The sequence below is a fragment of the Ciconia boyciana genome, chromosome 9 (assembly GCF_034638445.1).
Source record: "Ciconia boyciana chromosome 9, ASM3463844v1, whole genome shotgun sequence".
NCBI lineage: Eukaryota > Metazoa > Chordata > Aves > Ciconiiformes > Ciconiidae > Ciconia > Ciconia boyciana.
The window spans coordinates 7,504,487-7,530,101 of NC_132942.1; the positions used below are offsets into that span (position 1 = coordinate 7,504,487).

General features: G+C 43.3%; 1 protein-coding gene across 2 annotated transcripts in view; it reads right to left on the minus strand.

The window, feature by feature from the left end:
- The window catches only part of GLRA1 (glycine receptor alpha 1), a 39,867-nt gene extending 14,513 nt beyond the window's left edge, over nucleotides 1-25,354 (minus strand). Inside the window, exons 1-3 of one of the 2 annotated variants that reach the window (XM_072872537.1) lie at nucleotides 25,299-25,354; nucleotides 9,432-9,562; nucleotides 5,405-5,472 (exon numbers count right to left, since the gene is read on the minus strand). In XM_072872537.1, coding sequence (XP_072728638.1) covers nucleotides 5,405-5,472; nucleotides 9,432-9,562; nucleotides 25,299-25,354 — 255 coding nt within the window. Of the gene's footprint in view, nucleotides 1-5,404; nucleotides 5,473-9,431; nucleotides 9,563-25,298 lie in introns of those variants that run through there. The other variant, XM_072872538.1, reaches the window with a different exon arrangement.
- Nucleotides 25,355-25,615: the final 261 nt, after the last annotated feature.

Here is a 25,615-nt window from a genome sequence, read left to right on the forward strand (position 1 = left end):
GTGAACTTTCAAGCAAAAAGAAAGGTTTTACTGCAGCTGCAAACTCAGCAAAAAAAAAAATCTCTTTCTCCATATCCTTCCTACCACTTGAGTTCCTCATTTGTGTGCCAATCACATCCAGGCATTGATTATCTTGTGCAGCCTGCTCCTCTGGCTGGCTTGGGAGTGGAGAGCAGCAACTCTGTTGTGAAGGCATTCAGGAGCTTTGCAATTTGGCACAAAAACATTTTACTCCCAAGGGGGAAATGACACAGAGCAGGAAGAAAATAACTGAAGTGATCAAAGTAGTTCAATTTGATAATGCTGAAATGAAATTCTGCTTAGTGGCCTTGCAAGGAGCCAAGGAAACAGAAGATCATTTCAGACTGTTCCTTCCCAAGATACCACAGTCTTGGCATCTGATGATGAGTGAGCTGATGAAAGCAGTGGCAGGCTGGAGGTAGTGCTGTGAAGAAGGGACGGAGGCTGTTAGGAAACTCAGTAGGTTTCAGCCCCTCAACTCAGGGGTTTTGTGAGACCAGTCTCTGCACCAAACAGTTTTGGTGAGAGACTCCACTTTGATAAATTTGCATTTTGCTGATGGAAGAAAACAAGGTAGAGACTGAACTCCCTCAGGAGGGGATTCTGTTATCCCACCTAGACAGCAGAGTACAAGAAGCTTTATTGACATTGGGTTCATTCTCTGGAAAGGGAATGAACAAACATTTTAAGGTTACTTACACTGCAAAGGAACGCTACAACCAACTGACTGCAAAAAAAATAAACACACTGGGAGCATGCCTTAGAAGCGTTAATAAGGGACCTTGTTACCTTGCCACACCTGTAGGGAAGTAGCCAATTTGAAGCCTGGCGTGAAAGCCACAGCTGGGTCAAAGGAAAGAGGTGCTGTGAATAGTAGTTGTGTTAGAGGTACTGCTGAGGTGGAAGTCTGTTGCTTGAGAAAGGTAGGCATGTGGTAAGGGGTAGGAGCAGTACCCTGGCCCTTAATATATGTGGGGTTTTTGTTCTGGAACCTAAAGCAGGAAGTTTTTTCAGGGCCTTCCTACAAAAGGAGGGGAAAGCATATTCTTCTTGGCCAAGGATGGAGCTGCTGAGGGAGTGGGCTGTAGCTGCTATCCTGAATTAAGCTTAGGAATTTAGTAGTGGGGTCTTGTTCTTCATCTTGGTTTTTTATATTGTTGTATTTGAGTTGTGTAGTCCCCTTTCATGCCTTTTTTTTTTTTCTCTTTCCCTCCTCCATTCAGTGCAAAGACAAACTCCAACCATAGAGATGGTCAAAACACTGCAGGTCTAACGTTGAAACTGCAGGAGACTGTGAGATGTTGTGAAAACCGTTTCATTTTGCATTGCATGACTTGTTACACGCTTATCATCTCTGTGGGGCTGATGGTTGGTTTTAAGAATGACTGACTGCAGACAACTGAGCTTGAAACCTAGCCTTTGCTACAGGCTTTGTGCGTTGATACTTACGTCTTTTGCTGACCTTGGGGTGAGCAGGCCTGGTATTAAATGTGACCCATATGCTTCATCAGTCATATTTGCTGTCTGCTGCACTGTGGCTTGTGAGGCTGGAGTGAATTGCTTAGGCTGTTTTGCAGGATGGTTTGTTATCTCATTGGAAAGCTCATGTACAGATGTCTCTGAACAAGTATTTAACATTTGGACAGTTGCAGCCTCCAGCTTCTCCTGTCTTTAGGAGATGCTGGGAGACCAATTGTGGCTGTGTTGCAGCTGGCTGGAAGGTTACATTTGATTTGCTCTTTTCAGATGGCATAACTATGGCATGAAATCAGCAGAAATAAATTTGCATATATACACTATATCTAGGGGAGCAGTTGCTGGCTGTTTTGTGGTTTTCTTTCTCTTACACTCTCTTGTTTGCTGCATGTGGGCCCTTTTTAAAACATGGGACTGGGAGGTGTCATCTTGAGCGTCAAGTCCAGCTCCTAGCAACTCTAGGTGATAAAAAAAAAAAACCTCCTTCTCCATGTGCCTTCACTGTATACAAAATGCTCCCAACTGCCTAAGCCAGTGAGAGATCCATAAAACCGCAGCTTCCACTGGAAGAGAGATCAAGGGCATTGCTTAATTCCAAGTTTGCTGTTATAGCAGGAAATTTGTTAAATGACGTGCTCAGATAATCCTACCAGTCTCATGCTACAAAGAAAAGCCAAAGGTGGTGCGGTTTATTCTCTTAAAACCAAGACCCTGTTTCCTGGGTGCTTGACTTCTGTTTCATTTTGAATAAAGAATTCATAGCTTTGCTATGGGTTTCCTACTCTGGTATGGCTCGGGGGAGGAGGTGTTTATGCTTTTGAAGAGCAAAAAGGGATTTAACAGCCTGTGGGGGGGGGGGGGTAGTGTGCTCTTTGGCGGTTTTGATAAAAATAAGTGGATAGAGTGGATGCATCTTGCATTTGTCCTCTGGAATCCCTTGCTGTTGGATGCACTACTGTAGTGATGCTTTGGGACAGGAGGAGGCTGTCTGGACTTATCTGGCTGTTGTAGTTAGTAGTATCTTTCCCCTTGAAGCACTTGTTGGGTTCACAGGGGTGTGTTCCTAATCACAGGTTCCCTAGTTCTTAGAGCTGATTGCAAGTGAGGTTGATGGATATAAGTTATGAGCCACAATCTAACATAAATGTCCAATCAATTATGTGCACCACTAGAGGCTTTTATGTTGGGTCTCCAGTTCTGCAGGATGCTTAAAGGAGTTTTTCACTTGCTGTAAGTCAGCTCTGTTTTTGGGAATTCAGTTTGGTGGATGACTTTGTCTTTGTTTTTTGTTTTTTGTTTTTTTTTTTTTTCATTCTATCCTTGCAACAGTTTTCAGGTCTCCATTTCTTGCCTTATTCATCTTGAACCTTTGTGGGGCAGATATCAGCTTTCTGCCCACTCTGGGAAGTGTTCGCCTTCTGTCGGCCCCAACTCATTATCCTCCCTTCTGAGGTTTGTAGACCCAAGTAGCTGCATTAAATGCCTGTTTTGTTTTATATTCCTGTATTTTCTCCTCTTCCTCTACCTTCCATGATGACTCAAACTGTAAGTGAGCATTTGTCTCCAATTTCTCTAATCCTCTGCATGGTGACCTAATGATTTATGCTGACTTGTGAGATTTAGGCAGTGTAAACTTAAATGGCAGCAGTGGTATTTTCTGTAGGAACTAACAGCCCCACTATGGAGATGTTTTAAAGCCCTCTGTAACTGCATATGTAGTATCCATGAAAAGCTGTGACTCTTCTCCTGCAGGTAGTAGTGCAATAGTAACCAAATATAAGATGATGTAGTACTCAGAACCTGAACTTGTCCAGGCTTAGGGTGCCTAATGACAGACATTTAAACCATAATGTTGTTCTTTTGCTTTTGGCCAGTGAAGCAGCTGGGGGAGTGTTACCATCATCAGTCACAGGGATCAATGATAGACTACTGCTTTCTTTATGGTAAAAGGTTGAATTGCTTCTCCTCCCATATTCCACCCTGCCTCGATATTTGGTTACTTGTTTGAATTCAAAGTAGTCAGGTCTCTCTCAAAATCCCTTCATGACAGGACCTTCTGCCCTTCCCAGAAACTGTGGTGGGGAGCTGACACTGCCTGTTTGACCTGCTGCATCCTCAAACAGAGGGGAGAGACTGGCAGAGTAAATCCCAGGTTAGCAAATCCCAAAGACTGCTCTAACTTGTTGGGCTCTCATTTTTAGATGTTTCTGTACCTGTGTTGCTTGTGTTCTTGTCAGCATTTACAAGCAGAATCGCTGTCCCCAAAGAAGAGAGTTATATTAGGTTGTGTGCAATGCTGTGTCAGCCTGACATCTGGACTAGCTTGTCAGAGCTGGCTTGGGTATTTCTAGACAAAGCAATGTGCCCAGAGGGTGTTCTTGGGTTCCCATGGGAATTTTTTCTATGGAAGATAGACTATGAAATGAGTGGCATCTGGAGAGGGTAGCAAGTCCCTGCAGCATGTCTTGGAGGTGAACTGCATCTCTCTCTCTCTCATGCTAGTCTATGCTAATTTTACAGAGCGTCCTGCTTACTGGGATCCTGTGTCATCCTTGTATGACTGCTCCAATGCATCTTGCAATGTAGGACAGATATATTGAAAAACATGTCATTGTAATGTGCTCTGTACGTTGCACAGGGATCCCTTGTGGGCCTGCCCCTCTCCCTTGCAGTCTGTGGATTGTCCCTGCTAGATTGTGTAGGAACAGAGTATTTATTGCCTGTAACACCAAAAGAGGTATCCAATAAAATAGTACGAGGAACACATGTGTATTTTGGGTCTAGTTCTTCCTCTTTTGCTTTATGTACAAATGAATCCATGAATACAGTTCTTGCCTATGAACTCTGACAAATTCTGCAATCCAACTATGAAATGTGTTTCTTTGTGCTCGGACAGAGTAACAGCTTTTTTTTTTTCTACTACTGGGACCGAACTGCCCCCAACCCCAAACATTTCCAGAAGAATGGTATAGTGTCAGAAGAGACTTAAAACCCCAGGTATATAGCCATTGATCTCCTCTGACAGTAGTGTGCATGACAAGTAACTTGTTCAAGTCAAGGGGTGTGTTCTATATGTAAAGCCTATAACATCCTGCCTGAATGCACAAAACATCTGAAGCTGGAGTCTTGCACTCTTCATTCAACATCCTTCTAGAAAAAGAATTACCAAAGAGTAATTAAATACCATATTTCTGGATTACCTTTAATTAGCACAGAGGTAAGGCACTGTACCTCCAGAGTTTTCCTTTGCTGTTCACTGATTATGTCACAACCAATCTTTAATAGTTTTCAGATGGAGCAATTATCTCCTGTTCTGGTGATCCTCTGCTCCTAGTGTCTTGCCAGTTAGATACAGCCTTTAGCCATGTTCACTAATTTTGTCTGAAGTGAGCCTTAACTTGCAAATATTGGGTATGATTTTTTTTTATTAAAAAATCATTGTCTAACAGAAATGTCTCCAAGAAAATAATAATCTAGTGATTCTCTTAATCTTTGGGAATCCAAAATCTAGTGCAGACGGAATTTGAGTTCAGCTGATTTCCCTTCACTTAAAGTGTTGATTCAAACTTCTGGATTTATATGCACTTAAACAGAATGTATCTGCAACTGTCTCTGAGCTTGGAGCCTTAGGCAAATCTTCAGAAAAGACTGTTTCCTTTCCTGACCCTTATACTTTGCCTGTACAGTGTTTTTGTAGAGATGCAGATAGAGACTGTGTGATCTTCAACTACATGCAGTGTGAGTCTTGTGCGTTGACCATTAATTTACTGAAACCTTGGGTAAACTTGGGAACGCAGAGGCAATATTTTCCTCTGGTCACACTAAAGAGGAGGGTGATGCTGCATTTGCTGGGAGTGCAATGAGGCTGAGCCAGTAGCTGAGCAGCTGTGCTGTGATTTTTACTTACCATAGTCGTTTCTGCAATCGAACCAAAGCTGTTGATGAAAATGTTGCAGCTGACATTCACTGGTGGGCCTGCATGACAAATACAGATTGGAACAGCAGTTCACCATGTGCTTATAACACAAAGTATTTCCACTCTGTAGTATTAAAACCTATTGTGGGACGAGGGTGACTGAGAAGTGAGTATGGGAATAAGGTCTGGATGACCTGGCTTAGTCTAGTCTTGGTTCTGATGCCAGTTTGACATCAGACAATGCTCTTTGCCTCTGTTCCCCTGTTTGGGAGAGTGTTTATATATCTCTTCTGTGAACTGTTTTGATGAAAAGGAATAGATCACAGCCAAGCAGGACAGCTTTCTAGATCACTCGACATTGCTGTATGGGTGCCAAGCTCACCCTGAACATCATAGCAACATATCCCAGAAAAGAGCTGAGAGACTATTGACAGGCCCTCTTGTTTAGAGCTCTGTACTCTTAAAATACTCATTTAAATCACCTAAATGTTTCTAAACTAGGACCCTATGCTCCCTATGGAGCCAGGGCAGCAGAGTGTGCTGTAGGCAGCAGGCTGGCTAAAGGAGCAAGGACCCCATGTGTGATAATGGTGGTGTCTGCTAAAGCTCACAGCTGGATAGGAGACTTCAGGGCTCTGCCAGTAGAAATTCTCTGGCTGCCCTGTCTTGGGAGAGGGTACTCCTAGACTTTGGGACATGCCTCTCCTGGGCTATATTTGCTTTCAGACTGAAGCTTTGCTTAGCCTACTCATATTAGAAAAGTTTTGGGGCCACCAAAGGAATGGAGTGAGGATTAAGGGATGAAAAGATTGTGGTTAGAGGATATGGGGATCAGTCTGTTTGTGAGGTACTGGTGCCCAAAGATATCACTGTGACTGGAAGTGGATCACAATATAGCCTGGCAAATTTGAGGTGGAAATGCTGCATTTGGACTGAGGGAGATACCAAGAGCTGCAGTTCAGTACAAAGCAAAAAGCTGGAGAACATTTTAGAACCAGAGGCCTATCTGGTGCCTGGCAAACCAGTGGCTTGCCCACATATAAGCAGAGGATTTCCATAGAGCCTTAACGAGTGGAGAAACAAAAAGGGCCCCTGCTCCTGGGGCTCCCAAAGGAGTTGCTACTGGTCTTGCTGAGTGTGTGGTGGGGAAAGGGAGCCCAGGCAGAGAGCGGAGGATACTGCCCCAGGAACCAAGGTGCTCCTTTAACACTGGGGGAATTAATCTCGTATCATCACTGACAGCTGCTTCTGGGAAGATAAGATCTGTGGAAGTGGTGAGTGTGGATTTTTAGATTATTCCCATATCCTTTATGGAGATGAGGATGGTGTCTGCATTTCAAACACTGCCTGATGGCTCAGTCTCGCTCGCGGACTGATGCTTGCCCCTTAAGGCCACATCTGCAGTCTGGCAGCTGCTGCAAGATGAAATACTGGGGGGAGGAATGGCTTTAACAAGAGGCTTATGCCTCTAATCAGTGCAAACTCTCTCCTGTTTGGAAACTAATGGAATTTCCTGATTACTAAGTAACATTTGGAGCTTGGTTTGCTCCTCTTAATTTCCCTTTCCTCCTCTCCTACTTTGGCCTCTTCTGAAACTTTGTGCCTGTCCTCTGCAGGAGTAGGATTGCAGCCACGTAACAGCAATGCTCTCTAAGGCTGGGATTTTCTTGGTATGAGTCCCAGGCAATCTGAGCAGGCTTCTGTCTAACCAGCTCCCAGACAGCCTTTTGCCAGTGCAGCAGCAGCTCATAGACTGTTCAATGTGTGCAGCTCTTCCTCCAGACTGTTAAACATAGGCATGGGCTAAAATATCAGATACAAAATGGTATCTTTTTTTTTTGCCTCCTTCACCAACCTCTCTTATCCAACAGGCTTGTGAAGTTTATCCAGCAGCTAAAAGCACATGTTTGGTCAGGCTTTAACACTTGTTTTATCCCTTCTGTTAGTGTTCCTGTTGAGCTCATGACCAATAGTTTTCTTCTCTGGATCCATCTCATGAACCATATAGAAGGTCCATGTGCATGTGATTTCCCTTCTCAAAGCGCACAGCATAAGAAAAATACTGAGCTGACCTCCTGGATGACTGCATGTGCTCATGCCTCTGACATGCATGGAAGATTTTGGCCCTCCTCTTCCTGATCCTGTGCTGATGTGTGGGATGAGCTTGGCCCAGTGCACATGAAGACTCTCCTTGGGGCAGCTCAGCTCTTGTTGAGGCACTGCGCTCTTCCCACTGCATCCAAGCAGAGCCATGAGCGCTCTGCAGGGTTTTGGTGGGTTGTGTGGGGTTTTTTTTTGTTTTTTGGTTTTTTTAGATTGTGTGAGGCTCTAGAAACTTCCCTGCCTGCCACTGAAACATGCCACCTCTGCAGTGGGATGCAGCTGTGAAGGAATATAGTTTTCCAGCAGCAGGGTTAAGGTACAGCCTGGGTGAGAGGTCCCTTGTCCCACAGCTGCTGGATTCAGGTCTGTCCCTGCCTGAGTTACTGACTTCATCCTCCAACCTAAACCAAAGTCCAAATGCTTCTTCCTTATTCTCAGAATGTGAATCCCCAGCTAAGTCCAGACTTCACAGCATTTATGGAAAAGCTGCAATCTGCTTTTTGTTAATCTTCCCCTCCCCAAAAATCAATCTGATACAGATCTTTGGTATTATTTTCATTTAGATCTAAGCCATTAAAATGCCCTTATGAGTTACTGCAGTTAATTTAAATGACATGCTTTGAGAGCTACAACCCCAAGCTCTGTAAAACACCTCCTATGCCTCCCATATAAATTAGAGCCTGATTTATGTGTGGGAGGCTAAGCCAGCAAAACTGCCCTGTGGGGAAGGTGTAGTTCATTGAAATAAAACTGAAATTAAATTATCTGAAATAAAAATGCAATACAGCTGCCTTTAGCAGGAAGATAATGTATACATTTCATTAAATATTAAAGTTTAATTTCTTTTGTGTGTGTGCATAATTTAGTGGTAGGCAGGTTTACAGGGTGTTTTTTTTAACTCTGATTTGGAAAAAAACCAGCAGTGTTTTCTGTTGCCTAGTTGATTACTAGAACATAAGCTTCCCACCTATCTTTGGGTTTAAAAGCCCAGAATAGAGCTTATTGCTTGAAGCTGGATGGCAGATGCTGTCACCATGATTAATGAGTCCTGGGAGCCCTATGTTAGCATTGCCAGTGACTCTCAGGGTGAGGAGGAATCTGTGGTAGGAAACAAAAGTGAATGAAATAAACATTGAAGAGGGCTAGACAGTGGCTGAGAAGGGGGCAGGTCCTGCTTCTTCTCTGGGTGTGATTCAAGGGCAAATAGCTCTGGGAACGTGAGCTCAGTTAAAAAGAAAACAAGAAATCCCACAAAACCCACTCTTGTTAGAAGAGTTGTTTTGAGGAGCAAAGATGTTCTGTTGCCTCTTCCAAGGCCTGCTTCAATGCTGCTTGGCTGCTAGTGAGTACAGGGTGAACTGGGGAAATCACGTGTGAAAAGTAGCTGTTGTGATGGGGCTGTATTGAGCACTAGCTTAAGAGCCCCTCCACTATGGGGGACAGTGATGGGTCAGAGCTGCCCCTGGCGTCTTGCCGAATTCCTCTGGAGCTGATGGGAGAGACTTCTCTTGGCTTCAGTGGGTATAAGGGGGGAGCATTGCCCACTATTAGAAGGTGCTGTGGGCAGTGACTTAGGGGGAAAGGAAAGTTGAAGGTTTTTCTCCTAATCTGTAAGATGTTCCACTTGCTGCCAGTCACTGCTTGGTTTGGCAGGATCCCCGATCCCTCAGTGTGTTGATATTGAAGTGCTTCCTGCATGTAAAGGTACTACAAGGTTGTTTCTATTCTGAGTGGAAATCAGATGTCTTTCCAGACATCTACAAGGGATCCGTGTGCCTCTCATTATCATATATATTTCATGTGAACATAAAGATTGTTCATATTTCATATGCAGTTAGGGAGACATTCATGAGGATTGCATGCAGTTTTCAGTCCCAAAATGAAACAAAGCCACAAAAGCAGGGTTTTTGCATACCTTTAAAATTTGGCCTGATCCTGGCATCGTATCCTGAAGTTCGCCCCATCAACTTATCCAAGAAGTCAGAAGGAGACATGGGTTTGGGGGCAGATCGTGCTGCTGCTTCAGCTTCTTTGGAGGCTGCCAGGCTGTGTAAGTAGAAAGAAAGAGGAGGTTTTAGTGTACATCCCATACTGGGGAGTGTTTGGGGTCCAGAAATGAAGCAGTCAGCATCTCATTCCCGCTGTGAAGCAGGATGGGTACCCATGTGAATTCCTAATGAGGCTGGTCTCTGCTAATTTGTTTGCCCAGCCCAAACATCTCTGAATACAGAATACCAGCTGCCACCAAAGTAGAAGAGAGATGATGAGTGGGGAAAATCCTTTTGTTAGTTTAGGTATAGCTCCTTGGCATGCCACTAAATTACAAATGTGAACTCTGGCACTGAGCTCCACAGGAAAAATACACTCTGAGATTAGCCTTGGGCAGCAATTACTGCTTAATTACATGGCAAATAGCAAGGACCATATTCGGTACCCTGACAGTCCAATTTTCCAAAAGGCAGGTAAGATCAGAGCAATCTGGAATTTGAGGCTTAAATGAGTGTCATGTGATTGCATAGCTCCTGCAAAGCCTTTGGGACTGTAGGGGATAGTTGTATTTTTGCTTCTCGCTTGCTGGTCAGTCCAGCATTTGCCATTGGCACCTGCAATGCAGGGGTCTGAGTTCAATACAGCAACATGGCCTCTGGACTGGGAGGTGTCTGGAGTGTGATCCTGAAATGATACTCATGTTGGGTAGAGGATGAAAGGAAATGAAATCTTTTCGGGACCTGTATGGCCTCTGTGGCAGAAAGAGTGAAATTACCAATTTATCTGTAGAAGATGAAAATCTAAGGCTGGAAATGTGCCTTCTGACTCTATGGGAATCTGCAAGATCTGCAGGGTGATGATTTGGCTTTAGGAAGTCTGTGTTGTTGCTGTCTACACAGGAACAAGTGACCCCTGGTACTAGGTGCTCATTCTCAACTTCGCAAGGAGGTTTGATTTCCAAGACGTGAATAGACACTATTCAGTTCCTTCCCTATGGTTATATGGCTTTTACTCAAACACAGATCTGTTCCCAGGCTGAAAGTGGTGTAAAATTGCCGAGATTAGCAAAAAAAACCAAACCAAAACAAAAAAACAACACCCTCAACAAAACAGAAAAAACCCATAGGTCACCTGCAATGCGCTTAGGGCAAGAGCTGTCAGCCTGTGGGTTCAGGTGCCTGATGCTGGTTGAAGCCTACAGGCAGTATTGCAATGCAAATGTATAATAAGCTAAAGAAAGCTGCTCAGGAGGAAGTCAGGTTCGGTGCTTCACCCTTTGTAAAACTCCTGAATTTTTTTAAAGTACAAGTGCTGTGTGGGAACTGAGAAGCCACTATGGCACAGCAGCTGAGAAACCTAAGCGTGTTTACAACAGGCACAAGATATTTGGCTACGTATGTCCTCACAAATAACACCATGGAGTCCTCTTACAGCATGAGGACCTCATCTTGGGAAATTTTGCATGTCTTGTCTCAAGAAAGCCTGCAGTAGTCAAACCTGCTGTCTTTCAGAATAGTAGTGCTAAGTACAAGATCTATCAGGAAGAATTTAGGGACAGTTACTGTGTGTAGCATTAATGTGACCCTGCCCACCAAAGACCTGTTCATGCAATGCAAGTTTGAGCTAAGACTCCAAAGACACAACTGTTGTCTAGACAAGGCCTTGACAAGAGCATTTTGAACCAGAGTTCCCTGGAGACCTTAAAAATAGATGGGATTCAAAAGGGCTTGGGTGGCATAATTTCAAAGTCAGGAGTCTGTAGTAACCTGTATGGCATTGACTCTCTTTTCTGGTGTTAGCAGGTGATGGCTTGCCAAGCCTTGGTTTTCAATCCTGCAAAATCACAGCTGCGGTCTGGCTTCTTCTGCAAGCTGCAACTGTATTAGGGTTCTCTGATTGCTAGATTTCTAACTGTTAAAAATTGTTTAATTTCTGCAATAAAGAGGGGAGATAAATTCCAGATTGTTTCCAGTGAGAATCTAAAACTAGGATTTAATTTACCCCTTATATCTTCACAATCCACTCCCAGACAGGACGTTATCTGAATTGGCTGATGCACATTCATGCTTGGAGATGATCTGACAAGGTGTGGATCTAGCTTTTACTATAGCCACCTGCCATTTCTTGTCTTGTCCCCATCTCTGCTCTAAGAAACTATGCAAAGCCAAACCAGTGTGTTTCAGGGGTAAATAGGGTTGTCGAATGGGTGATGTCTTTTAAATTTTTTTTTTTAGAAGGAAAACAACAAGGTGCAATTGATTTGCAAACTCGGAGGAAGAAGGCTGGGAGTGGGAGGACAATCAATACTGGGCTTGACTACTGCATTCCAATAGAGTGTCTGCATGGCAATGAGTCTGGAGAAAAGATTGCAATTAAGCAGCAAATGACTTGATAACCAAAGTCTTCTGCCATTTCAGCAGCAAGATGCCAGATAGTGCAATACACTGATTTCTTCTCATTAACTGTAGGCTGGAGGAAGTATATGGAAGTGGAAAGTGGGGGGGGGGGGGGCGGGGAGAGAGGCAGTACAACTCTAATAAGCTTTAAGTGCAAAAAGATAATTAAAAACTGCAATTCCCCTGGCATTTATTTAAAAAAAAAATAAAAGAGGTGAAAAAGCACAGAAATCAGTGTTCAGCTTTCCTGTAAACTCAGTGTGAAAGCCCATGCTGAGTATGTTCACTCCACTTCCAATGAGTGAGTCTGCTGGTATTTCCTGGTTGCCATTTTCTGATTCTTTCTGCTTCAAATTTTCAAGTAAATGAATTCCATGGGCTCACTTCTTACATGGAAGGATATATCTAAGACAAATGATTCTCACAAGCATCTGGGAGAGAAGCACCCTCTCACAGCCCCACTGCTTTTTGCAGCTTCATGCCCATCCCTATGAGCAGTTTCTGATGTGCCGAAACCATCAAACGTGGTTTTGTGCCTCCTGATGCGTGTTTTAGAAGCTCTATTTGGCTGCCGTGTGTTGTTACCCAGGTGACCTAGGAATTATGAGTTCTGAGTTTCTTCCAGTTTCTGTTTGGTTACTAAATGTTTTCCTAAAAACATTTCCTAATGTTTACCTAGCCGGTAACAACTTTCCCCCTAGATTTAACAAGAAAAGGCAAGAAAGCAGGGGATGACGGAATATCAAAGCCTTTCCAGTAGCAGGATCTATGTGCAGCAGGCAGATATGTCTACTCTGTAGCTCAGAAGTAATAGTAGAAAACAGCACTGGGAGCTACAGAGAGGCTGGCCCACCCCACCATGCTTTGGAGGGATGGATTGCATCTAACACAACCCTGAAATGTTCACTCTGGTTGTGACAGTTGAGCTTTGCTATGGCAGTTTAGCTCAGACAGCACCCAAAAAAGCTGTCAGCTTCTGCTCTTCCAGGTCTGTCTTGGCCAGTGCTGTGTGCTGCCTTGGGAGCTTTCTGGGATTTTCTCCATCCCTTAGTTCTTACAGAAGCACCCTTGAAAGTCCCATAGGACTGTTCATCTCCTGGCCCAGCAGAGACAAGAAGAGGGGAAATTGCCAAGTGATTTGAAAGTTATTGATGATAGAAGAGAATTGGAAATTTAGGGTGGGTTGTTGTGTTGTTCAGAGAGAAAACTTATTCTCCAAATAAAAAAAAAAAAAGAGGCAAAACATGTAACAAAAACACTGAGGATGTAGTTTGCATTGGTGCAAGAGTGTTGTCTGAGCCGAGAGCGTCTTGGTGCATTTTAATAGCAGCCAGACAGTGGCTTATCTTATTTAGGCTGGTGTTATCCCTAGTGGATCTGGCTGAGAAAGTGCCATCAGGCGATCATCACAGCAACAACAATGGAAAGGATCTCTTCAAAGGGCTGATGAGCTAGCATAATCTTTTGTGATATTAACACTGGCATGTAAGCAGACACCACCAAGCCCCTAGGAGGCCCAGCCCACCAGCAAGCACGTGAAGGTGAAAGCTGGTGGAGATGAACAGCCCAGCTGCTCAGGATACCCAAGAATTGCATTCCTTAAAATGGAGCAGTCAAGCTTTGCAGGACACCTATTACTGGTTTCTCCCAGCCTATACAGGCACTGTTTGCTCTGTCTGCATTATTTTGTTTCAGCTAAAAACACAATATATTCTTATAAAAAGTTATTTGGTTTAGAAAGTGATTTTTCTGCTGTCAGGACATGTTAGTTACCTGTTCCCAGCACCCCAGTTGGCTTTTTCTTCCTTCTCCCCACCCCCCCACCCCACCCCGAATTTGTATGGCCCTTGTGCAATATTTTCATGCTTTTTTTGGCTGTGCCCATGGTTGTCCATCTAATTAAGTCCAACATCACAAACTGCCCTGTTCCAGTTGAATGCTGATACTGAGAACTATCAATTTTTTTTCTTTGCGAAGAGGAGAGAAGAAGGAATTTAATTAGCACTGGGCCTCTATTCCCTTGTCAAATAATTTAATTGTTAATCATTAATTCTGAGGGTAAAAATAATAATGTCTGGCAGCAGAAGCACAAACTGTTGCAAAACAAGTGTTTGCAGAGGAAATATATCTCTGCAGAGTGTGGAAGGCTCAGGTCCCTGTGAAGGTAAACTGGTGCAACACCAGTGGCTCAAGAGAACAGCACTGGGTTTATTCCTCTGGTTGGGCTCTCTGCAGCTTGGGGAAATAGAAGATGCTTGATCACTTACCCCAGTTCAGTGGTGCTCAGCAAAGGTTTCTGAAGTGGTTTGTTTATTTTTGAGACACAACACAAGCCAGAAAGCTTGGCAGGGATGTGTTGGGAGTAGTGTTCGGGTGGGCTGGTTCACATATTTGTCCTTGAAATGTGATGTTTTCTGTAAGTAGGTATCCCGTGGAGAGGAATAGCCATCAGGTCTTTGAGGCAGGCTGAGGTGACCAGTATAACTGTTTCCCCCATTACCTTCAAAGCCAGGTCTTTCTAGAGCAGCTTGGGGTTTTGAGCACACAGGAGAATTCATCAGCTTAGTTTTATTGACCCCAGCAGGCTCTGAGAGGCGTAGTCACAAAGAGAACATCAGATGGTTGGGTGCAGAAATGCATCATGTCCCTGATTAACTAGCGTTACCTGTGTTAACCCTCCCCCTGCTCTGCTTGCCTGGCTTTCCTGAACCATCTCCCTGGTCCCTGAGACTGTGCTTCTTGGGCACAGATGCCCGTGAGCAGAGACTGGAGCTCAGCAGAGCCCAGCCTGTGCTCAGCCTCTGCTGATGCTGGGGCTGCCTGTCTCCATCTTGTACTCAGCAGCCTGAGGGAGGAAGAACAGAAGAGAGATTTTCCTGGTGAAAGGGAAAAGGGGCAGCCCTAAACTCTGTACCCAGACTGTTATTTCTGATTGCACATCAACATGTTATCTTGAGGGAAATGCTGCCAGATGCTGGCCTGGGAAGGCTTGGCAGAGACTGCAAGCAGACTTTTTTTTTTAATGATTAGATTTACTATCAAAATGAATAGCACAATCAATATTGATATGCAATTCAATTAAAAAGGATGAAACTCATTGTCTGCATGTTTTTCTCTGTCACGTTGTCTGAATTCCTAGCCTACAACAGTGGAGGTGAACAGGATAAAAGAAGAGCGGAGGTGTGTGGGGAGAAGAGAGCCCCGATGCTATATTTTTTGGGCCGGCATAGTGCAGAATAGAAGGAGCTCTGAGTGTTACAGATGTGCTGGTTGTACAGTACCGATTGCAATCCATGTGGTCATGCTCAACTGCTGGCGATTACAGTCCATGCAGCATGGATGTGGGGTGTGCTACAGGGTGCATTTGCAAAGCCAGTTCTCAGAGGTGCAGGAGGAAACTTGGATTTGGTTGTTTTCTTAATTCAGCTGAGAGCTTATGCAACAGAAGCATGGAGCAGACCTGGATGTTGGGACAGGATAGGAAAATAATCGTGTACAGCAAGACTGGTGAAATATGGAATTTGAGAACCTGTGAGAAGGAGATTTCACTCTGAGAAAAAAGAAATGGGCAATAAGCTATTATTTATCCCTATTCATGGTGGGAGGAGGGGCCAGAAAAGAAAAAATGGGCTTGTAGAATGTTGCTGTCTCTGTCCTGGATGGTTGTGCTCTGTTGCTGTGAGCTGTTTAAACCAATTCTAGCTTTTGCACCAGAAGTAACTGCATTGCAGTAGTCTCAGGATGTAATCAGTTAAAGTTTTAACCCAAAGGATCCCAAAACACTCTCAAAGGTCCTGCACAACACGTTACCACTGTTCCCTGTGGCTGTACAGGAGGAGAGGAGCTGGGATGTGCTTTTCCACGGGCGTCAGGGAATTAACCCTCTGTGACCATTCCCATCCAGGGAAAGCTGCAACTTTACTGGAGTGAGAAAAACTTCTTCTTCAGACTGCAGCATTCCAATATCTCTGTGTTCCACTGCCACGTACCTGCAGCCCATGGCTCCTACCCCATATGGCAAAACACCCCGTCTAGAACTATAAAACATCCCAATTACACTGATTAACTCTATGGAAAGACACCAGCACTTGGAACAATTGCTGACATTGCCTGGACAGGGCAATAAGAAAATAATAAATGACTGGACAATCAGCTGGGGGTGGGGGGGGGAGAAATCTGCACATTGTGTATAGTTGAGATGGGAAGAGCACAGGGAGACCAACAAATTGCATGGGAATAGTGCTCAGTTGCATGCAAGATCCCCACTCTTACAAAGACTTTCAAACTCTCATATGTTGCGTGGTCACTCTTGGTTATCACATGTTATAAAAATGTGTGTGTTAAACTCAGTTCTGAAGCCACAGGTATTCCCTCTAGTGACATTCTCAACTAATCTCTCTTCCAGAAGGGTCTACAGCTCTTGGAGCACAAGTAGCGACTTTCTGGAGAAGTATGATCTTAAGCCGCTGCAACAGGTTTGAAAACATAACACAAACAATGGAGAAGTACAAGTCAATGCTCAGGTTTTAATAACTTGTGGAATAAATCCAGCAAACGCCAGCATTGACTCTTACATGTGCATATACTGAAGGGTTTTTTTAAAAAAGTTGCATTTTTCATGGAAAAAAAAAACAAAGGAAAAAAAAGTCCCTACAAAGACAAAAGCATGTGTCTAGCTTCACATACACTGAATATTCCCTTTAAAGTCAGGGGGGTTAGTCAGATATTTAAAGTTATGCATAAACAGCCTTCCTGAATGCCGTAAATAAAGGGGGAAAATGTCTTTACAAGACAAGGCTTCATATTCTAGGTAACAATATTCTCTTCACTGATGTGCTCTTGATTTAGTGTTTGGATGGAGAGCTGCAGAGGGAACCTCAATTGACGTCAGAAGGTTTTAGATCACAGACCAGACAAGTGTCAGAGAATTACGAGAAATCGTGGATGCTCTTCTATCTATAGCTCTGCAGTTGCACTATCGGTCGCGTTTTCATCAGTTCAAATAGCTTGCTACAGCAGCTTTTTAAAAATTAGTTTTAGTTTAAGGATTTATGCTGCTTGTTAAGATTGGGTAAGACTATTGTAACTGCTTTTTTCTTTTTTGATAAATCAGAGGTGGTATGAATAGAATTCTTTTAAAAGAGATATAACATGCAGTGCAGAGTGGTGGTGGGTTTTATCTTCTGAAACTTTTTGCTACAGATCCTTTGGAAAGGCCTCCTGAGCTAACACACATAACCTACCTAGAAAATTGTGGGTCCCATAGTAAAAATGGGGCTCTCTGATGTGTGTATTTTGTACTGTGTAAAATGAGTTGCATGATAACAGAGCTCATTTTGATATTTTCTGATAGAATTAGTTGTTGTCATTGCAATGCAAATACTCTGCTGGAGATGAATGTTCCCTCTGTGCTGTCTGTGATTCCTGGTGTAATTTATCAGTTTATTCATGAACTATAATGAAACGTAACTTCTGGAATGAATGGCTAAGCTCTGGGTCCCCTGCCCAGGAGGGCTGCTCTTCTCCACACCCCGGCAGCCCTCTGACTTTGGTCTCTTCAGCTCTCTGACAAAAACCCCCCATCTTTTCAACCCTGGCAGTGCTGCAGGGTCTACATTGGTGCAGGACGTGTTTGATGAGGCTTGTACTTTGTCACCCACACTGCTGGGAGATGATTTCTAAGCCCATAGCTCTGTGTTTGGGTGTGATGGATGGGGCTGGAAGCCGGAGGATGCTTGTGATCCTCATGCATGTCGGGTGGCAGAAGAGGTGGGGTGCACACATTTTGGTTTGTAAATCAGATCTTCGGAGCTGTGGTGCAGGAAAAAGATCTGTGTGTGCGTGGATATGTCAGGAGCTACTGCCCTGCTCAGCAGTGCTTCCAGAGGGTAAAAGCACTGGGAGTGAACAAAGAGACAAGGTTGTAAAGGTACCCCACGAAAAATCACTCTTTTGTCCACAGCCTGTCTTTGCAGTTCTCGCAAGACAAGAAAAGGCTGCCTCACCCAGGAATTCAGAGCATCTCGCTTCCCTACTCCCAACTGCAGTAATACATGTGGTGCACAGATCCTGCTGTAATGGGGGACTTGACCTGTCTTGCACAGGGCTCTTGGCACCAACAAGGACATTTGGAGCTAAGGATTTTTCAAAGGGTGCTGATAACAGCTGGCCCTCGTGCTTTCAGGTTTTATACCTCCTCCATAAGAGGGGGGAGGAGGGACCTGTGCTTGGGGCTTTGTACAAAGCATCTTTTTACTTGCATCATCTGAAATAAAAGAAGGAAAAACAAATTCAAAGGAAATCAGGTAAAGGTGAGAAGTGATGAATTTTGTTGGGTTTTCTGCATGATTCCTGGCTCAGCTGTGTTTTGCTGCTGACCCAGACGCATGAGATAGTGGTCCGATCCACCATTGATCCCAGTTCTGTTGCTATTTATTGATTTGTGTGTTTGCTCCAGCCCTGCTGGGGCTGGGGGACAGGATCTGCATTCTGGGCGAGTGGTCGTAGGGGCAGGCATCGCTCGCAGGGCAGGCGCATGGGGGGAGCCGCTGTCAGCAGCTTTCGTCTGAAGGCAGTGTGTGCGATGATTGATTGCACTGCAAGCCCTGCTGTTCCATGCATGCGACACTCCTTGTCTTGGCAACCTCTTGGTAGTTTTTTCCCTCTTCACCCACCCCGCAATGAGACACTGATAAAAACAAGAGATCACTGGCTGTCTGCTAAGGCATTTGGGTTTTTTGTCTTTTTTGTCTTTTTTTTTTTCCTAGTGGGCTGTGAGCCACAGTGGAAGGATGAAGAGGGAGAAATCAAAAGGAAAGCAGGTGCAAAAGTGTGTTCTTTTGTTTCCCCCTCCCTCTTAAAATCCAAATTTCGTGGGGTTTGGTAAATTAAGATTTCTCCTGCTTTTCTCAGCTGGCACTTAGATCCAGCAGAGATGTATTTACAGGATGCCAACTGTGTCTATGTACCAGCCAGATGTGGTGCAGTCCCCAAATCAGCAGCTTACCATAGTGCATTATATGGATTAAATAATTGTCTGCATAATGGGGAGTGCTCAGCGTGTATAAATGATGGCTGCATCTGTCTCTATCTATTTCTGTTCTCTGCAGGCCCTCTCTGTGCTTTGGCCTTACCGAGGGGACAAAAGCTATATTTCTGTTTTTTTCAGTTGTTGTGCATCAGTCTCTTGAAGTATCAGGAGAGATTTAGGAGCAGCTTGGAGGTGTGTATCTGATCTATAGCACCAGTGTGATCAAAGCGTGCAGACCTCCAGGACCAGATGAGCTGGAGTGTATCAGCGGTTTCCCAAGAGGTTAAGGGGACTACATCATTTTGCACCAACCAATCATCTTGGCTAAGAAATACCAATGCAAACCACCTCCCCTAGGGGGAAATGGTTTCTGTTGTCTGGCTTTGTAAACACAAATGTAAATTGTTTGGGTACTTTGGGGGAAGGGTGAGAGAAACAAAGAGGAGGTGAATTCTTTTTTTTTTTTTTTTTTTTCCTCTTTAAGGGGCACTGACCTGCTGAATTAGCAATATTTTATTATGCTGAGTGCAATGCAAAAGTTGCTCTTTTCTGGGCTGTGCAAGTAGGTCTAGAAGTCAGCAGCCAGACAGCGTGGTGTTGAGTTGTCTGGTTATGGCTGCTAATGATCCTTCCAGTGCCTTGCACTGGAGCAGCGGGAGGAATTCCTGCTTCTCTTGCTCCTTCTTTTTTGCTTCATTTATCCCAAGTTTGTTTGTGTTTTGGTGGGGTTTTGTGGGTTTTTTTTTTGTTGTTGTTTTGTTTTGTTTTTTTTCCCAAACTGAAATTATTAAAAGCTTTTGGAATGACTTTTTTTGTCAATCAAAAAATTGAATCAAACCATGGTGGGGAGCGTATGCTGGAATGACATTTTTAGTGTGTGAAAGAATATGGTGAGCCATTTTTCTTGAAAGCTATGAGGTGCACAAGTGTAACAATACTTCATAAGAATAGAAATCATTGTGCTTTTGCTGATAGATAAAGGTCAATAGAAAATATGCAAGGTAATGATAGCAAAAGGGTAATTTACTGGAAATGGTGAAACTCTGATTTAATGTGCCACAACAATGACAGCTGATACAGGCAAATAAAACAGAAGTCAAAATGCATTATCAGCCTATCTGTTGTCTTAATACTAGTCACTCTGGGATTCTCAGAAAAGCTCCAGGTTATAGAAAATGAGCAAGTGACAGTGAATAGATCTAGATGATTTGACACACTTAAATGTTGTGGGTTCGATTTGGATGTTCTGATTTTAAAGCATGATTTATTTTTTAAACCTCTTGTCTTTCATCAGTACCTAAATAGCAATTATATTCATGAGGTGGTCTGACATCTTGTTCTCAATACTGAAATTTGGAGAGCCCTTTTAACCTGCATGCTAGGATGAAATGAAAACAGACTTCTCTGCTGGTTTTCTATCACAGATGAATGATCACTGGTCAGTGCTGGGATAATAAAGTAATTTAATTGTGGACATTAACATCTTAATTCAGATGTTGGGATCCTCTTCTATCCAGGTCAGCTCATGAGGATTTGGTGAGATGAATTTCATAAGCCAGCAAGGAAAGTGTTTGCCCAAGACCAGGGGAACTGCAGTGTGCTGTTGCTTACAAGTGCTTTCCTTTTTGACTTGAATCACTTGGTCAGCAGCAGAATTAACTTAGCCTTGAGCCTGTGCTATTAAATCTGAGACACTTAAAACAGTCAGAGGACCCTTTGCTGATGACTTGCTTCATACATAAGGATCTCCAACACCTCTTTCATGGGAGAAGAGGAATAAGGGGGACCAAATTCCCATGCCTAAATTCTTGTTCTTGAAGGAGGTCTCTGTAGACAATTCATATAATGTAATGCTCCTACATGTAAGGCCAGGATCCTACCATTCCCACCACATATTGATCTCTTTCCAGAAGCAGCTCCCTTCAGGTATTTGAACAGTAAATACGTGTTCTGCCAGTAGGACTTGCTGCAGTATAGGGTAATGTTCAGTGGGAGTCAAGGTGGACAGCCAGTCTATACTACCTAAAATCTTCACGGCACCAGTGCCTCACAGATGAAGGGTATTTTATTAGTGCATGTGAGAAACAGCAACATTTTTTGTAATGTTTTTGTTAAGCAATGTGAATATCTATGGTTTTCCTGCTCCCTGCACCCAATATAAGGAGAGGGAAAATGGTTTTTGCCCACACATTTGTCGATCCTTTCTTTTGTTCTGATCTATCCAAAGAGCAGGTCTGGAGTCATTTAAGGCAGCTGTTTAGAGAGGAATGATAAGATTAAACTGCATTAGAAAATGTTTTGTGTAGTTTATGCTGATTTGTCTTAATTGCCTAAAATGCAAGTGAGTTGTTTTGGATGGATGGAAGTGTGTATCAAAGTCCCTGCAAAAGGCAGGGTCCCAAACATTTTGTGCTTCTATGGGGATGACACCAAATTAGACTTTCTCTGTGGAATGATTTATAAGTGTTTCTAGGTAGAATTGTCTACTCGTCACATCTTCAAACCTTGAACACATAACCCTTTTAACAGCATCTCTAATGGGACTATTACAGGTTGCAGACCAAAGAAGTAAAAGAGTGTCCTTAGAGCAACTGGTCCAAGCATTTTTATTTCGTGGAGGAGCTGACAGACTCAGCAGAGGCACAACAGGTCATAAGGCACAACTTCTAGTAGATTTTAGTTAGTGTGAGGAAAATACTCTTTGAGAATATCAGCTATGTTGTTTAGCTTGTGGCTCTGGAAGTCTCTGGTTAGCGCTTCATTCACAGGTATCTCTGTTATGCTATCTAGCACTGCAGAGCTATAGCAGAAGGTTTGGAGATAACATGCACATTACTCTCCTTTTCTTTCCCCCGCCTCTTCTTTTGTTGTATTTTCAAGGGGCTGAAATCAGCAGCTCTCCAATCACCTACTTCACTTATCAAGTCTGTTTTAGGAAAAAGTGTCTGTCTTTCCACAAAGTTAAGAGGCATCATATTCACAATGGCATCTTATTGTTTTAAAAACTGGAACTGAAGAGCTCTGTTACTGACAGGAGGGAATACAAAAATGCCAGTTAGAGAAGTCCAGTCGGATCTGAGGCTGGCAGCAACTTTTAACCTGTGAATCACTTGGAGCAATAACCTTGAATCACTCCTGCTAGCTGACAGATTGCTGTTCAGAAGGGGCCAACTCTGATCTTGATTCAGTGAAGGTTATGCTGCTGATTCCTGATATACAGAAGTGCAATTAGGACAAGAATCAGGCCCAAACAATTTCAGAGCCTCACAGGACAGTGTTCAGTTGTGTAAGGTGCCAGTTCTAGGCTGTCTTTTATCTCCTAACTTGTACAAGGTGCATTCCTACCCCCAGGCTTATGCAGTGGTGTTTCTGGACCACTACAGCTATTAAAATGCGATGGTACAACAGAAAGTCCAGGCAAGGTCATCACAGGGTAGGGGTAACTTTTTTGTTCTGCATGAAGGAATTCACAACTGAACCAGGGTATGAACATGCAGTGTATGTAGTGAGACTTTGGGAGAATGTTTGCATATGTCTCCACAGATACAAGCAGGACATCTGGAAGTTCCTGTGTAAATATTGTCCAATTTATTTTTATTTTCAAGAAATAGCATTTTGCCTTAGAGATACATGTAAGGAAAGGCTGGTCGAGCAGCCTGTCTGACAGAAGACTCTCTTCATCTCCCACCCCAAACCAGTTTCCATCCCTGCCTCTACCCAGGATCTCAGTAAATGTCTTAGTCACAGCTAAGAGACTGCAGTCTGAGAAGGCAGGTAGAAAATGGGAAATGCTCTTCCATAAAGAAAGGCATGTCAGAATAAGCTGCTTATTTCAAATTCCTTCTAAAGCACCACAACTGTAACAGAAACAAATATCATATTGGCAATACCATAATGTTTGCATTCACATACCAGCTGTTACTCTTTCCCACAGGGTCTTGTTTTTTAAAAGGCTGACGAAGGACATTTTTGTTAAGCAACAGATCTAGTCTTATTTCCTATATTGGCTGTATCTAATTTTCCTTTGGGACTTTGGATTTTTCTTTATTTTTGTGGTATATGTGCTAACATATAATGGATTCTCTTTCCAGAAGATTTTCGACATGCGTGACAATAAAATGTGGTACACCCTGTAATTTAAAGCAATGCATACTTCTATTATGGATTATTGGATTAGCAGCTTGTGTGTTTTTTAAACATTATGTATAACTGAGTGCTGGAGTAATTGGCACACTAAATTTATGAATGATTGTTAATGAATAAAATTCTCTTACTGAAACTGAAATAGCAAAGCTATTCCTGGACCAGAAAGGCTGGTAGACTTTTGGCCTGTAATAAATTGAACACATAACACAAAGCAGGAGAAAAAAGAAAACCATTGCTTAGAGTCAGTTCTGAGCAGGAATTACTGATTTTTTTAATTTTTTTTTTCTTGTTTGGAAAAATGAGTGCAGTATGTAAACCAATTTGGTTTCAACGTCTCCCTGTAATTGAATTAAAGCATTTTCAAATTTTCTTAAATGTTTATTTCAGGAAAACTAGACTTCCAGAAATACTTTTTGTATGCAATATGACATAATCCTATATAGCACATATGTATATGCATATGTATATAATTTGTAACAGTATAATTGTTTACATTAGAACCTGAAGGGACTGGTTTACTAAGGTTTTGAATGCCCAGGACTTTTACTGATGTGCTGAGAATCTGTAAGTGTTTACATATGTTGTGATGCATAAATGTGCATCATAGAACAGGATCAGCAAGACAAGTATGTATCAATTTCACTCGTTCAGGCAGTTCAGAGGAGAGCCAGACAGATACTTTAATGCCAGGGCCATAGATAATTTCCAGGCTTGAGTTTCCTTTTTAAAAAAAAAAAAAAAAATTGCCTTCTAGCTTATTTATAGACAGCATTCCGGAGCATTTATGTGTTGTTTAATCTTGTATTTTATCTCTCTGCTTCAACATTCTTTAACTAAGGAGTTTGTGCATACATAGGCTTCTTTTTAGTCCACCTCACTATATTGTGCAGTGCTGCTTTACACTTGTGACTAAATATGATGAGAAAGGATGGCTCTGAAGTATTGGGTGTTGTGCATTGCTTTTCAGATATTGGTGATTTTAGTTATTTCTAGAACTTCTTTTGTGGTTTACCTAACATAAATATTAGATGCTTTGAGTTCATGTTACAGTCTCGCTGTCTTTGATTTTCTGTGGAATTACAGGAAAAAGTGGGGATATCCCAATTTTTATGCCTGGAAAGACTTTAGTGTTCAAAAGGAAAGAGTCTGCTAGCTGGAAAAGTCTGGCCGATATCAGCAGGTCTGCTACTGTGACTCATAAAATAATAAGTATTACACCAGTGACATGTATGTAAATAATATCTGTTCTTTCACGTTAAACTATAAGATGAGACTTTTTTAAAATAGAGAAATGCAGAAGTAAGAGCCATGCAACTGAAATGAAGTCTAAGAATGATTAGCAAGTTCAGGTCATGAAAGAAGGTTTTTTTTTCAATTGCATGTATCCGGAATCTATCACTTGCTACAGCAGGTTGCATTATTCATGCAAATACAGAAGAGCTTCTACCTTCCAATTTTTTTTTGTCCATTTAATAAAAACACTGCAAGGAGAGATTGACCAGAAACACTTCTTTAAGACTAAAACTGTTCCTTTTCCTACCTTAGCCTTAATGAGAAACTGAACACATCTGAAACAGTCAAAATACAGCTAGTCGACAAGGGATATAACAGCAAAAAGCTCCCCACATCCCCTTTAGCTTTCATTTAGATTCTGCAAGGGAAGAATGTTGAAAACAACATGAAAGAAAAAAGTTGGGAACGAAGGTGATTATTTCTTTGCTTTCAGTGACTTTAAGCATAGCAAGCTGAGGCGATAGGGTGAGCCCTCCTTGGAAAGGAGTCCCACAGTTTCTCAAGATAACATAGCTAAGTAGCGAAAGCATTCCACGGAACTCACCTTAACCTGCAATCTGAGGATGGGGAGGGGGCGAGGTGGGAATATTTACCCGGGCAAATTCAAGTGCAGCATTCCCAGCCGCCACTAGTTGTCACTTTGCAACCAGCCGGGGTCGGTGTTTTCAGCACTGCGGTTAGCGAGATTGCGGTGCTAATTAAACGGAGTAACTCCCAAAGCCGCGGAAAGTCCCGAGCCCGGGGCTGTGCGATAGCCAGTCTCGGGGAACCGAAAGGAGGCGAAAAGGCAGCTCGAGAAAGGCGGAACGCCGCTGTCCTAAGGCTGAGTCTGTGTCTAAGGGCTATGCCCCGAGCTTGGGGCCGGCGCGGCAGTACAGCCCGGCAGCGCCAGGTGCGCACACACTCCTCCCGTAAAGCCGAGCCTTACCTGAAGAAAACGATCGTCTCCCACACGTAGACTCCGAGCGCGTTGACGTTGCACATTTTTCCAGCTCTCGCTGTTTTTTTTTCTTTTTTTTTTTTTTGTACTCCGTGAGGGGTGGGCCGGTGGGGTTGGCCAATAAAGTAACCCGGCACTTGGGGAGAATAGGCAGGGGAAGCGAGCCACCCCTCCCGAGGCAGGCTGGGCAGGGGGAGGCCGGGAGGGCTCCGGTCAGCACCCTGGACAGTAGCAGGAGGGCTGGCTGCGGTCAGCACCCTGGGCAGCGCCTGGCGGGCTCCCTGATCAGCACCCTGGACAGAGGC